Genomic DNA, 15,833 nt, shown 5'->3' with positions numbered 1-15,833 from the left:
ATGCAGCCTTTCGCGTGTAAACAGCATCCATTCAGTCAACTTCTTTGATCGTTAGATTATCTGTTCGATTGTGCTGCTGTCGTTTCAGTTAAAGCTGAGTATGGAATGAACAAAACCGGCTAGAAACGGAAATACACACTCCCAAAATTTGTTTTTTTCTTTTTCTCTAGAGTATTAAACACATAAGTATTGCTGTTAAACCGTTTAAGATAATTTGTTTTAATAAAGAAAATAGCATTTGTTGTTAAATGTTTCGAGTGAGCTACATGGTTCAAGTGTTTAGTTGTACATAGTTAGCTAGCTTGTTAGTTAGTTGTGTTTCGATTTCTGAGGGTGTCCAGCACGCTGCTCTCAACTCAATTCAGCCTTCGTTCGCAAATATGTTCGCACTTAAATTCGTTTAGATCTATGCATAAATATCCAGTTCTTATAGCCTATATAGCTATGCTGCTTATTGTCTTTGGCCAGTTATTGGCCCTGCCTCAAGGTACCAAGTTTTCATCTAGTATATTTCAGTTTCCAACTGCTCACTATTTGCTATGCTCCCGATTCAGACTTTGTGTTGCTTAGTTTGGAAGTGTTTTGTGTTTAGGTTGTTTATCTTTCATTTTGTGAAAGTGTTTCAAGTAGTGTGTGTAGCTAGTTTTAGTTGAAATATGGTTAGGGTTTAGAGTTAATTAATAGTTAAGTTTATCCGCTGATGAGCCAGTTTTTTAGATAGACAAGCGCCGAAGTGGCCACGTGAGTTAACTGCTGCGCAAATGCTGCAAGAGAAGATAGAAGATAGAACGTAAAGTTTATTAGATATGCCAGGGATTAAGCTCTTTTATGTGCGGAAATAAAACGCCCGACAACGATGACTGCAATGCCAAGTAATTTACATTTACATTTTAATGCGGAGGCAGCCCCTAATGAAAATGCATCCATTTAAACCAACTCAACCTGTGCGCAAAGCCTAGCCAGATTTTACGACGCTTACGACTAACGAAATTGCGGACTGTAAAACTGTGTGGAGTCTCCGCACAAATTGACAAATGTTACCGGCTTAAGGGGTTAGTAGCTGCTACAGGAATAGGGAGTAGGGGTAGGGGCTCTTCCCTATTCATTTAAAACTTGAGTTGATTAATTGGGGCTTACGACGGCAGCATACGGAAGCTAATTGCAATTGAATTTATGTGCATATTAAATAAAATATTCAATGCTTGGCTAATGTGCATAAGTCGCCCATAAATAAGCGATTTTATTTGGTGTTTATCATTTCAGTTGTTTTCTTTCTTCTTTTTTTTTATTGATTCCATGTAAAGTCGCATTGCCTCGTAATTAGCAGGCCATAAAGCGAGCTATTCAGCCAAGAGCTTCCTGAAATTATGAGTAATTGATGAATGCCACGAATCACATTTATCATCTTTTAAGAGAGCTGCAGGTGACAGTGCCCGACAAGCAGATACCCAGCGCCGATCCAATGGCACCCATTATTCTATATATCAATTCGGAAACATGGCCAGCTAGCCGCTTCTAGCTATAGGCTACTTTCATTATCGATATTAATTAATATCATTAGAATAAGACTAGATATAAAAAATATGTTACTTGTTTTGCTCATAATATACGAATGTTGGTGCAGGACATGGCTAAACCCACTCAGCTCGTCGACCTGAACAAGACTATCCACATTCTCATACATCAGAGATGCTTACTTCTGCGTGTTACATAGATTAAGACAATTCAGTATACCCAGTATAACACATTTTTATCGGATAAAAGGTATAAACAAAACAAATAAAATTCAAGTGTTGTTTGTTTAATACATGATACATAAGTTTTATTTGACTTATATCCATCTTGTTTCGATATACAATATATTCGTATAATATAATTTCATTTAGATTTTGTTTCATTTTCATTTATAAATTTACCTTTGTTTACAATTTTCTTGGTAGATTTTTGTTTTTGCTTCCTTGAATTTTAGCAAATCGTATTTAGCAATGGTTCATGATTGGTTTACTTTTTGGTTGTTTTGGTTTCGTTTTTAACTATTTCTTTCATGTTTTTTTTTTTAGCAGAATTTACTTTTATTTTTTTTGTTAGATTACATATAGTATAATTTATATATATATATAAATGTTCAGTAAAATGATCCCTACTTTTTGTATGCTCATGACATAATTATCTATATGTATTTGTTTATCTTGTGTATACAGTGTGTCTTCTTCTTATACATTAATTATATGCTTTGTGTGTGTGTGTGTGTTTGTGTCTGTGTGTATATAGGTATGTGTTTTCTATTCCCATTAAATTTAAAGTAATTTCTGCGATAATAATAATTATAATTTCATCGTTCGACTTTAGACACATACATAAACAAATGCATTTCCATAACTTTCTTAATATACAAATACAATTTTGCTGAACACTAAAGCGCCTCGCAAAGGATACTCAATTACAATCAACTAAATTGGAGCTGCCATATAATATTTGTGTAGATAATTACATACATATATACGTAATTTATCTAATTTTCTATGTTTGATTTATTTACTTCGTTTTCGATTTATATTCTCTCTATTCATCAAATCGGAATTTACGCACTTAGTTACGACAATTAGTATGCTGAGCTGCTGAGTTAAGAGGGTTTATTTTATTTTACTTTATTTTGTTTTTAAGGTAAGTATTGTGTGTTATTTTTAGAAATAAATGTATTATTAAGTGGACACTACTAGCAAAAAATAGGGTAAGTTTTATATATATGCTTGCATTTGTGTGCATCGTTCGTTGAACAAAATGAAACTTAAGAGCAAACTTGAAAATAGGATAAGATAATACAAAAAAAAAACATATCAAAATAGTTGGCATGATAAAAGCTACAGTTGGCTTTTTTTAATCGTGTTAGTTTACACAACATAGTTATTATGTTTATATTTTTATTATGTATTTTTCATTTCTATTTTATTTAATTTTTTTGTCTATGTTTGGCTTTTATTACCACTAACAAGTAAGAACACATATTTAACCACAATTTGTTTTTTTGTTTTCGATTTTTGTATTTTTTTTTAGCAACACTTTTACACAGTTACAGTTACAGTTATATATATTTGAGTTGCGTGTCTCTAATTAGCTGCTTAAATTTTTACAAATTGCCTACTTAAAAAGTCATAAATCAGAGCCTTACATTTGCAGCTTTAATATTATAATTATATAATTAATGCATTTAGTTTGTAATATTGATTTTATTTTGTTGAATTCAGTAATTCACAAATTAATAATTTTATAATTAAACTAAATAAACAATAGGCCATATGTTGATATGTATTTGATTTTTACACTTTTTAAAAAAAACCGTGCTCAAACTTTATCAAACTTGCTTTTACATTCGTTAAGTGTAAGTAATTATTATTTCGCGAATATTTTCTATTTGTAATATTATTCATTTATCGTTAAGCTTATTGGTTTTAGTATTTTTCTGGTATATACTATGTGTGAGTTATTTGTAGTATTGTTCTATTTTATAAGTGTTTGGTATGTTTAATCCTCAAATGCATTCCTGTGCTTGGCTTTTAACATTGTCTATATGTGTGTTTGTGTGTGAGAGTAAGTGTATTTTGTATTTTTGAGTATTTCTTCTTCTTTTCCTAAGTATTTCTGCATTGGTCGCAATCAACGTTTGACATGCATTGTACACTTGTCGTCTACCATCTAGAACCGTGTTTTTTTATTATCAGATGTCGTAGCTGATATAATTAGTAACGTTTCCTTAATACAATAAACCCAAAACTGAACATTGTATTTGTATTTGTATTCGAGAGAAACTAAAAACCATTAAAACAATTTAAGATCATTGACTATATCTGCATTTCTTTAAGTTATATTATTGTTTCTCCTAGAGACGCTTAACTAATATTAGTCGGATTTGGTTTTTGCACGGGGTGAAGAAAGGGCTTGAAGTGTGTGTAGTTTCTATGCAGTATGTATTTGTGTGTTTTTGCAGTTTGAATGTAAACAGCATTTAGTATATCCATTATTTGCATTATTATCATAAGTATATGTTTAGTATAGCTATTAGCACTATAATGTATACTATATATAAATTCTTTTACAAATAGCAGACTACAATATCAAAAGCACACTGTGGATATATTTTGAGTGCTCTTCACTATTAATGCACGCTTGGAAGAACGGCAACAGAAAATAAAATATTAAATCATATATTTCAAATGGTTTTTCATTTACCAAATTATTGTAGATGCGAGATGCGTGTGTGTGTGCGTGTGTGCGTGTGTGTTCTCATGTATATAAAAATTTAGATCTATAAGCATAACACTTGGAATTTGTCTCTCATTCGTTATCTCCTTTGCTTCTAAGGCGAAATATTATATTGTCAATTCTTTGGCTTGAGCCGAAAACCATGCAAAATGACAAAATATATATTTCTCAGTTGTTCAGGGGGGTGGGGGTTGGGAAGGAAGGTTTAATGCAATGAAAATGGATATCAACAAAATCAAGGATATGCATACAACATTTAAATATTAAAATACTTTGCATTTGAACAATTTGTTGTTTATACAATTCTTTGAAAAGGCAAAAGGCATAATACACAGTAAATTCCTTAATTTTTACATTTATTCCTAAGTTGCTAATGCGTTCTACACATGAATAAATGGGCCTAGCGAATGCCACAAACAATGCCGAGTCCTTTTGGCATTGGAGGTGCACCGTATAACCCGGCCTTGCACCATTCGCTGGGCCGCACCAAGTACAGACACATACAGATACACATATGCCTACAGCAATTGGCTTTTCCGGGCACAATTTCCCAGCTGGAATAACAATTGAAATTCTCGAAAGATTGTGCATTTGTCTTGAAAAGGATTGGGTTCAGGGTAGGGGTAACCTTTTTTACTCGTTTAAAGCTAATTTATTTATTTGGAGTTAGTTTTCTTTTTTAATTTGTTCAACTCTTGCCATACATTCTTTTCAATACGCAGTAAAAAATGTCATATATATTTCGTTTTTGTTTTTTTTTGGTTTAGGATTTCATATTAATTTTTGATATTATTTATTAAATATTTTAATGCATTTGTTTTCAATACGGCTTGCCTTGCATGGTATAAAAATATAAATGTTCACATATACTTAAAAATCGTTAAGTTATTACGCTTTCATCAAAATTGTTTTTTAAAAGTAATTGAATCGATTGATAATTTATAAAATTAGGAATGACTTTACATATTATTGTTAATTAATTTGTTTTTTTTTTTTTTTGGATACGAGTAAGTGTGTTCTTCGCTTTTGCATTTTTTGTAATCATAGATTTCCATTTTCTTGTAGGGCAATGTTTAATTACTTAGCTAACTATTATTTTTTTTCCAATATATTCGGTATGCAGTTAGTTTCATAAGTGAACTTTACTATCGTTGCTTGCCTTTTTGGTGTTCTAGTAATAGTTGCTGTTGTGTGTTCAGAAGATTAACAGAATAGTTAATAGCTTAAATTAAATGTGAGTCCAGCATTTGGCAGGTTGGTTCGACAGGAGCCACAAATACATTCGATTTTGCAGACATATCCTTTGCTAATCCAACCTTAATTATAAGTAGTTATGTATATAGTGTCCTAAGTAATTGTTATTCTCATTAAATTTCACATTGAATTTTCCCTAGTTGCTACAGTTGAAAGCGAACATCGCTCAAATAGGCTTGACATACATATAATATTCCACTTTTACTTACAGCTATGAAAACAATACATAATATTTAATTATACTTGTTTTTATTCGATTTTTATTTTTATTTTTTTAAGATATACGTTTATGTACTCGTAGATGTAAGAAACAGTTACTGCTCTTTGGTTTCGTCTTAATATAGAATTTTATTAATTGTTCGTCTGTTCTTTATAAGTCCAATACTTTTTATTTTAGCTGCATGCTGTGTATGTTTTGTGTCTGTATATTCCATAATTGTTTTTTAATAATAAAAATAACTTAGTTTATATCAGTGTGGCTTAGGTTAGTTAATTTCGAAAAATGTCCCCTCTCAATAGTTGTTAATACGAGTACTGATATGCCCTTAAGACTTATAATTCATTCTAATTGCACTCAATAAGATCCCATACGTACGTACACTGAGCTATGTAAGTATGTGCTGCTTTGACAATTACCTTGATTGTTATAATTAATTTCTTTCATTTATATTTATTTGAAATATTTGTATTTATAGATATAGGCATACCAAACTTCAATATACAGCACATTTGTATTTTATTTTATTTTGTTTTTTACTTTAGTTTTATTTCTGGTTCGAATTTTGCTAAGTGTATAAAACTTTTAATTATATCCATTTACTTGATTTTTTTTTTGTTTTTCTCACTAAGCCAATTTGTAAAACGTTTAGTACAAATGCAATAATACATGTACATACATATATGTATACTATATATATATAGATGTATTACATTTATTGTATATATATTTGTTTATATAATATATACTGATATGTTTTGCCATTTAAATGTTTCAATAGGTTTCCTACAAACTTTATTTCAATTTATATTCATTTTTTTTTTTACCGATTTTACAACGTTTTTTCTTGGGCTGCTTATTACAAAAAAATTGCAATTTCTCGTTAAAACTCCCACATCGTTTGAATAATACAAATTTACTAAATTTTTCAATTTTGTTGTGGTTTTTTCCAAATTTTGTTGTCATAAGAACATTTTTGGTGTGCCCAAAGTGAAAATCAATAAAATACCGAGAGAGAAAAAATACTGTATATGCCAAGGATTGAACCATTCCCAACACAAATCTGAAACCAGTTTCATTGTGAGGGGTCGGGGGCTATCAAAAAATCGAAAAAACTCTATAGCATACTCGACATTCCAAAAATGTTTGGGATTACGGCTTGGGCACAGACTTGGACCCATGCCAGCTGGCAAAATACGCGTTCTCTAAGCGAATGTGTTAATTTGTTTGTTTGTTTGTTTATAATTTTCAATTTGTATTGTTTTATGCCCTGCTGGCTGGCATATGACAAACATTCAATTTATCAAAATCTTTGTTTTCGCTTGATTGAATTCTCGTTAGAATCAGTTATTTTATTGGGCCTGGGTTTTTGCCAAATTTCATTTTCTTACAAAGCAATTTGCGGCGTGCTACAAAAGTGTGTTCGGGTGTGTGTATTTGCGTGTGTGTAGCTATGTGGTACTCTCTGGATATCAACTGGAGAGTCGGGTTGGATGCGAGAGAGATCGGCAAAAGCTTCTGCCAATCGCTTGTTCCCACCCGTTCTCTCTCTTTTGGTTTTGATATGTGTGGGGCAAGCCGCGTGCAAAAGTTTCATCCAGCTTGCTCCTGGCAAGTGATTCAAACTAACAACTACAACAAATGTCACTTACTGCCACACGTTGCAGTTGCATGCAACACTAAATTCATTTACAAATGTTCAGTTGTGTTTGGCCAAGTATACAAAAGCATGGCTCAAATTCGAAAACTCCATCTCTCTCTCCCTCTTTCTATTTCCTTTTTACTTTCTTAGCTCTTTACATACTTTTATGACAATTTCATTTTCATATTAAATATGTTTTGTGTTTGCTTTGCTTAAAGGGTGTTTGGGTGTGTGGGTGTGTCTGTGTGTGTGGGTCTTGTGGACTTATAGATGTGCACTGTCAAAAATTTTCTTTTAGAAAACTCCCTTAATTCGCAAAACGGCACAAATGTAGAGCACCAGTCCAAGTCCCAGCAGCTGCATTTGGGGCGACGTGGAAGCACTACCCGAATCACAGTCCGAGCCTGAAAATTAGCGAGAGAAATGTGCGGTTAATATACCTTCTGTACAATTCATACATACATGGTCGTTTTTTGTTTGGGGGAAAATGATTTGATGGAATAAACGTATGGGGCGGTTCTAAAAACGTATGCGCCATATTGGAAAGCAAGCCTGCAAACTCAAAAATAATATATTTGAAGGCTCGGTTTACAGTTCAAGCCAACAACTCCTTTAAGCGCTCGGTTCGTAAAAACAGGCCAAGGTTTTCTCAAGATTTTTTCTCTATTTATATTATTATACAATAAAAATAATTCAATTTATCATACATATTATTATACTTTTATTTAGCGCAATCGACGCAGAAACTTAAAACTTTGCCAATATATTTAAAATTATTAATTAAATTTTTTGCGAAACCAAAAATAAAAATATAGTTCGGTTCACGTTAACGTTTCGTTTTATTTTATTTTTATTTCAACTAATCCCGTTTAAGGTTCGGTTCATGGTTGATAAAAAAGTGGAATTCCGACTTGCAGCCTTCTTATATAACCAAGGCCCACTCTTGCCTTCCACACCTGATGGCCTGGTCTTGGTCTACGTAAAAGCGAAATCAACCTCCAACTACCTGAGCTTTAATATTTTGTTTGCTATATTCGTAAATATATATGAATAATCAAAAAGAAAAAATGCCAATTGAAATTAGAGAAGTAAAGGAAAATAAGAAAAAAAAATGCAAGCAGTTTACTTGTGGTGCGATTTTTGGTGCATTGAAATCAAGAAATCGATATATCGATAAGTCGATAGATCGAGCAACTTAAACGAATTTCACGCGAACTTACCTTAACTAACAGTCCTAGCAATTTGTCTGGTTTTGCGCTATGATTCTTTATGTTTTCATTTACGCATATCGCTTCATTATACAAAATACATTAAGATTTATAACCGCTTTGCGTGCTAATTCGCTTCAAACTTGTTCGTCAACAGCAGCTGGGCCGCGCGAACTGCCAACCGATCGAATTTTGGTTCGCACAAAAGAGCTCAAAATTGTCCAACAAGATATATAAACAGCGATGTCGCGGTTGTCATCTGAGCTGCCTGCTTATATATATTCATATGCACATATATGTTCATATATATATATGTTCATATATTTCTATATATATATATATATATATATATATATATATATATATGAAGATAGCAAACTTGACTTTCATTTCAGGCAAAACCAAAGTAAATTTTTAAGCCGGCCGGAATCTTTCAGAAGGAAATGCCTCTCCATATGGACTTGTATCTATCGGGTATGATTAGTTTAAGTGCATGTGCGGGTTTTTTACAAATCAAGAGTTATTTTAAGTTATCTACATGTAAGAAACAGATATAAGTTTCAAAATAAAGCGGTAATCAACCAAAAATATGGTCTAATATACCACCGAGTATTTTATAAATATAAATAATGTATAAAATAAGGTGTATATGCTTGTATCATTTGGCCTGGTCCTATAGTTAGATAGTTTTAAATCAATTGAGCATAATTTGTGTATCTTATGCTATCAAGCAACTATCTTATATATCTATATCTATATCTGAGCCACAAAACCAAATTTGTAATTTTGATATTAGTATGAAATGCTTGTGTTTTACTAATTTCTAATTTACTAAAAGCAAAACAAATTAATTTAAAATCAAAATGTTATAATAATAATTTTCAATATAAACAGTTAATCCACAACAAATGTATTTCTATATGTAAGCTTGATTGCATTTTAGATACTTCTATTTATCTTTGTCTAAGAAACATCCAAATTCATATGTAGTAGTAGTATTTTTTTATTTTAGTATCTTGTGCTCGAATACTATTATTAGATACATTTGTTTCTCAAAATGTGAGCAAAACAAATAAATTACAAAATCAAGCTAACACCATAAATTTCCAATAAAAATATAATTAATCTACCAAATATAATAAACATATATATATATAAATTTGTATCTTTTGCCCAATTTAACCGCAGGGCAAGCATGTCGCGTGCATTTAATGTCCGCTAATTTGAATTTAAAAGGCTGACCAATTCGTAGATTATATGTGCAGATAATCAAGAAATAAATTGGCACAAACAAGCGCGACAAATACAAAAAAAAAAAAAATAAAAAACAGATAAATAAATAAAAGATACTAACAATGTGAATATTTGAAACACGTGTCGCTATAAGCAGCGCAAATCAAACAAAACGTAACCGCAGCGCAGCGCAGCAAATCAAAGAGAAAAGGCCAGGCCATAATAATAGGGTATACAAATGCGAAAGATACAAAGATACACACGCTGCGTATCTACGACAATTTGTATGGCAACAGCTCGTTTTGTGCGTATCGAGTATTGAGTATTGAGTATCGATTTCAGGCATCGGGCCTGAGCTATGACAAACATTAATTGTCGCTACCCGCAGCTTTGTATATGTACCTGTATCAGCACCTGTATTTGAATCTGTATCTGTAGTATCAGTATCAGTATCAGTATCAGTATCATTATCTGTATCAGTATCTCAATATATAAAACTGTTTGTCCTTACTGACTGACTTACTGACTGACTGGTGATCAACGCACAGCCCAAGCCGTATGAGCTAGGATGTTGAAACTTCCATTGAAGTTCTATCGGCCTCAAACTCATTTTCAAATATCTTTGTTCAAATGTCAATTTCATTTCCAAGGATCTATATGAAAATAAATTTGAAAAGTGTTTCTTACGTTTCGCATAATCAAAACTTCTTAGGTAGAAATGGGATCCAACCATTTTATGGGCGAAGCTTTACTTGTTTTGTACCTATGTATATATCTGTATCCGTGTACATATCTGTATCTGCGTATATATCGGTATCTGTGTATATATATTTGTATTTGTATATATATCTATATCTGTATCTGGTCTTACGCTTCGGCTCAAGACCTGCATGAGCTGTCGATAATGATAAACTGATTGCTTGTGTGTGGTGCCAGCCAGTCTGGTCTGCTCAGGACGAGGCGCGGCACCAGTTCTGTTATTTTTTAAGTGGATTAGCACAAACCGCGCATTTTTTGGTGAAATTTTAAATGCTCATTATGGCAAATAAGGCGCGTGTTGGCAAGCGCTGCGATGCCCATAAAATATATCAACCACTACATATCAAAATGCAAATTAATTAATTAGTCAGAAAACCGGTAACCACACTGACGGCCACTCACCACACCACAGCGGCTCAGCTTTTACTTGTGAGCCATTTTCAGTCCGTAGATTAGATATAGGCCCTAAGCATTAACCATTCCCGCCAGCACAGCCCCTCTGCTCAGAGTGGACCTTCCCCCGAGGGCTAGATTCATTTGCATACTCCAACTCTGACTTATCTGTAAAATGGTACTCAAATAAAAGACAAGTAAAATCTGCTGGCTGCATCATGCCGAGACGGAATACCCTTGACATTTAAAGTATTTTTGTAAAGAAGCCATGTTACCGAGCAAGTTCGATTATGGAGGCTATATGCTTCCTATAAGGGTAATATCTTACAAATATTTGAGAATAATAGTGAAGCACCTAATGGATGAGTTTGATCAAAATATCTTATAAAACAGAAATGTTCTTAAGACTTTAGTCATATACTGGGGAAAGGTTGTGACGGATTAATCCTGTGGTATCCACTGCAATGGGCCAGCGCATACATATGCCCTATCTGCAACAGAAATGTAAGGATTTGGAATAGCTTTAAGCTGAACGCCCAATTTGAAAGACGGACAAATAGACAGATTAAGAATATATATACTTAATGAAGACGTTACAAATTTCATAAGAAAATCGTTATACCCTCTACAAGCAAAGATGCTGAAAACAGATACTCTCACCAATACTCACACACAAACAATACACAAAATTAACATAAATTAAGTTTTATTAATTTGTGAAACACTAATTCGGCTTTGTATCGGAGCGCAGAGTTGTATAGCCCACAGACTAGACCCAACCAGACCAGACATCTTGGCGCGGTCGTTCAAGTTGCTTCGACTGGCAACAGTCACAGCTACAACAAAAACTGCGACTGCGACTGCTACAGCAATTTTGACTGTGACTGCGATTCATCTTTCACCAGACAACACAGTAACTTGTCCACGAATTTTAATGGCTACTTTTACAATTCGCTGCCGCCCACCTTTACTAATGCATGTTACCAACTGTTGTATACACAGCTGTCTTTTAACTACATAAATATATGTATATATATTTAAATTAAAGTATATATATAGCTTGATTTATCATTGTCAGTTGGGCATATATGCATATGCATACTGTGGCAGTGTTGCCGTATTTTTGAATTTCATTTCTCGGTCAGTCGTTCGCGCTCTGTCAGTTGGTCAGTTAGTCGGTTAGTCAGACTCAAGCTGAGACTGAGAAACTGCGAAACTCATTTCACTGATTGATGAGCACATTTTAAGATACTGACATTACCCATAAATAAAATTGTGAACGCTGGCTACGCACAAATGCAATAAATTAAAAGAGCAAAAACTATAAAAATCTTTCACCGAAATAAAATGCTGATTCTGACTCACGATTGCCACTAACTGCCAAAAAAAAAAACATATATCTATAGGTATCTGGGCAACATAACTGTGTTTCCATGCGATACTCAATCAACCCGACGCGCAAATGGAACGCGTTTAGCGTTAACTTTCTGCATTTAACTGGCAAATTGTCAGGCTAATTGACACGCGTTCCCAGACCCAGAAAAAGAATGTATATATTGTAAAAAAATTAAATACAATATACACAATTACAAGCAAGCCGACAGACTCATACCCTGCAGTGCGTCTCTAATTATTTTGAACTGTGGTAGATTTAAATAATATTTAAAAAAACAATATTAATTTGATTGAAAATAAATGAACAAATGGACCAAAAATAAAGTTTATTTTTGTGACAAGAGTATTGAAGCTGAAGTAATTTCTAAGCTAATAATATAAAGAGATTGATTATTGCTTTGATTTATACACAAGATGTACGAACATCAGATGTCCAGAGCTAACATTCTAGTTAAATAAATTAGCAAAAATGACAACAAAAAATATACAAAATGTTTTAAAAATTGTATCAAAGCAGGTTTGTTAAAAAAGGCACACCCCGCGTAACACTCAAATCCAAGTCTTACAAAACTTAACAACTGTCTATTCGAAAGAAATTCTACAGATAAGGAAGTCAGTTATTTGAGATCTTCGCCTATTGAATGGTCTATTCATATTGCAGGGTATCTGGATATAAGCAGGTATTTGTTCTGCTGAAATTTGAGCTATTGAGGTGTGGCACGGTTAGCCAGACAGGCAGCAGCTGGAGGCGTGTGTCGCGCATAAAGAATATCTATAAAGTGTATGTTAATTGCTTGCCAAAATTCATACACATAAGGCAACAAAAGTAAGAAATAAAATGTCAACAGACTGTACTTAAATCCCAACAGAGAAATAAGTAAAAATATTGCAGTTGCGTTGAGACGACTGCGTAATACTCTCTTTACAGGGTAATCAAATCAAGGATTGAAAAGGCTCTAATGTAGTTGTAGGATGATTGATAATAAAAAATACACAAGAAAAAAAAAGACAAAAATAATATTTCGTATTGTTTTTTTAATTAACCTGTAGCAATCAGTGGTATTAAAACTGTGTCCATATTTTATTTTCAGTAGAGTTTTTAAGCTTTAAGAGATATATATTGTCGCGTATTTCAATACTTTATCTGAAGGGCATCTGCCAAAGTATTGTATATACAGATACATAAATAAAGTTTCAATTTACTCCTTTACAGCTAACAAACAGAGCAGAAAATGCATTTATGGCAGCTGCTTTAAATCAAATAGACCTGGAACCATATTCTTTTATAGGGTTTTACTCACCTGCCCAACTCCTGACTTTAGGCAAATAATCGTTCCAGAAAGAGCAGCGCGCGGCGAGTGGGCCACGTGCCAGTTTCTCAATTTTATCGTCTGTGCTGAATATATAATACACAGGATCCTCCTTTGAAAAGTTGGGCCATTCCTCGCCATCTTGTGCCGGATTGCTGCAAGACGTTAGAGGAAAGCTCGCGTTATAGCAAAACTGGTTGATGTACACGCTAGTTTTATGGCAGACAGTGCTAAAATAAAAGCTCTGCTAAAGCTTACCCCGTCTTGGCAAACTCAATAACCGAATTGAGCATACGCTTGCCCAGCTCCCGCTCCACAGGTCGATATTGCAGAGATGTGTTTAGCGGCTGCCCAAAGAAATACTCAATTTCATCGCCGTGCAGCACGCCCATCCACTCGCCCCACAGCGATGTGCTGGTGCGCTGGAGTGAGACAGAGACAAAGAGAATAAATGAGTGAGTGGGTGAGAATAAGGGTAGGGGACCGGGAAATCGTCGTAAAGTTAACCAGAAATTATGCAGATAAACATCCACCCTTTTTATTTATTTATTTGATTTCGCTCCCTTGCTCGCTCTCTCTCTCTAAATTGTAAATATTGTCGCAGCATGTGGCGAACAAAATAAATCAAGAAATTCTTCAGCGCCGAGCTGTCGTTACAAAAAGTCGAACTTTCTCATATATATACACTCATGGCCAAAATAACAATTACATTATCATTAATTTTAATATAATGAACTTTCGATTTCAACAGATTTTTAAATATATTTGGGCAGTTGTTTAACACAAATTGTGCTATCAAAATGGGAATACAATTTTCGCTTTATGCTCTACATTGTTGAGCTATAAATTCGTGTCTCGATGAATAGAAAACTTTGGTTGTTCTTTTTTTCATTCACGAGCAAGGATGGACAAATTATGTCAAAATGTCTTTAGGCGAATGCGGGAAGATGTCCAAAAATTTACTGTTTTGGCATACGAGAAATTTCCTGAAACATAATATACTTTTTTCCGCTATCGGTTAAATTAAACAGCTATCGATAGTTATTGACATAAGTTTTGGCTATTTGAGATCGGCAAGCTAACGACGTCCCAAGAACGATCTGGCTCTTGATGCCGATCAGGAATACCATATGGTTTCGCCTTTGTCTACCTCTGTGAGTACACAAGTATTTTACAAGGCGTAAAAATAAGTTCTTAAGTTTATTCCGCAATTGCCGTTTAAATTGTTAACTGGAATAGTTAGGTTTGGGTAAGTATTGGTCGGTTAGCTGCCACACAATGGCAGCTCCCATAATTTCTTAATTAACCACAACCGCCACCTACAACAACAACTACAGCTACAAGAAAGACAGGCCACTAGACCACAGCAATTTGGTCTCTGGCAACTGATGGACAGCTCAAGTGCACAGTGGGTCCAGCTTTGCGAAAAGTAAACAGTTCATAATCAACATTGATTGAAGAATGTAATAAGCCAATTTAACTGTTCGAGCTAGCTAGGAAATTAGAGAAAGAAATGAATATATTGCCAACGTATTTGTATTAAAGAATCTGTTTTATGGATAGATATAAGTGGGTCTGTTATTATTTGTAATATATATTATTATTGAGAATATAAATATATTAATCAAAATCTTTATGAGTGAAGCTTAACTCCAAAGTTTTGAATCCGTTTTTTGTTGGACTAATAAAACGGTATTTCCAATTTCAAACTAAAAACTTTATTAAGCTTAATAGTTTTGTAATTGGCCAAGATCAAATACAGCCCATTGTCAGAGTTTTTGAAGTGTTGTCCACTTAAGCAATTTGTCTGTTGGGCAGCAACTGCGAACCTGGCAGCGAATTGGCCAAGTCACCAAATGAATTGCAGCCAGGATGTGCCAGGGATAATGGTGTTTTCGTGGCTAGCAGTGCTGCAGCAGCTGCCAGGTTGTTGAAAATGTATGCGCCACTGAGTTTACCACCTCAAACACACACATACAGACAAATAGACGAACAAATAGACGGACGGACAGACGGACCCTTCACGCCTTTAGGCGCAAATAATGAAGAATTGTGCGGCAAAATAAAGTTGTTTTATACCCTGAACGCATTGAAAAGGGTTGAAAAGAGTTCTGTGCTTTTCAGGTAATGCTTGTAACAGGCAGAAGGGAACATATATACTC

The 15,833-nt window shown here is 33.7% G+C and overlaps 1 protein-coding gene across 2 annotated transcripts in view; it reads right to left on the bottom strand.

Annotated features, from left to right (window-relative positions):
* Positions 1-200: 200 nt before the first annotated feature.
* The window catches only part of Ace (Acetylcholine esterase), a 51,812-nt gene continuing 36,179 nt past the window's right edge, over positions 201-15,833 (bottom strand). The window contains exons 8-10 of one of the 2 annotated variants that reach the window (XM_015170568.3): positions 13,930-14,093; positions 13,663-13,826; positions 201-764 (exon numbers count right to left, since the gene is read on the bottom strand). In XM_015170568.3, the coding sequence (XP_015026054.1) occupies positions 691-764; positions 13,663-13,826; positions 13,930-14,093 (402 nt within the window). In that variant the 3' untranslated portion in view covers positions 201-690. Of the gene's footprint in view, positions 765-2,000; positions 7,778-13,662; positions 13,827-13,929; positions 14,094-15,833 lie in introns of those variants that run through there. The other variant, XM_002056133.4, reaches the window with a different exon arrangement.

The sequence above is a fragment of the Drosophila virilis genome, chromosome 2 (genome assembly GCF_030788295.1).
Source record: "Drosophila virilis strain 15010-1051.87 chromosome 2, Dvir_AGI_RSII-ME, whole genome shotgun sequence".
In the NCBI taxonomy this organism is placed as follows: Eukaryota; Metazoa; Arthropoda; class Insecta; order Diptera; family Drosophilidae; genus Drosophila; species Drosophila virilis.
The sequence above is the reverse complement of the archived record's forward strand: the minus strand, read 5'-3'. Positions and strand labels throughout refer to the sequence as shown.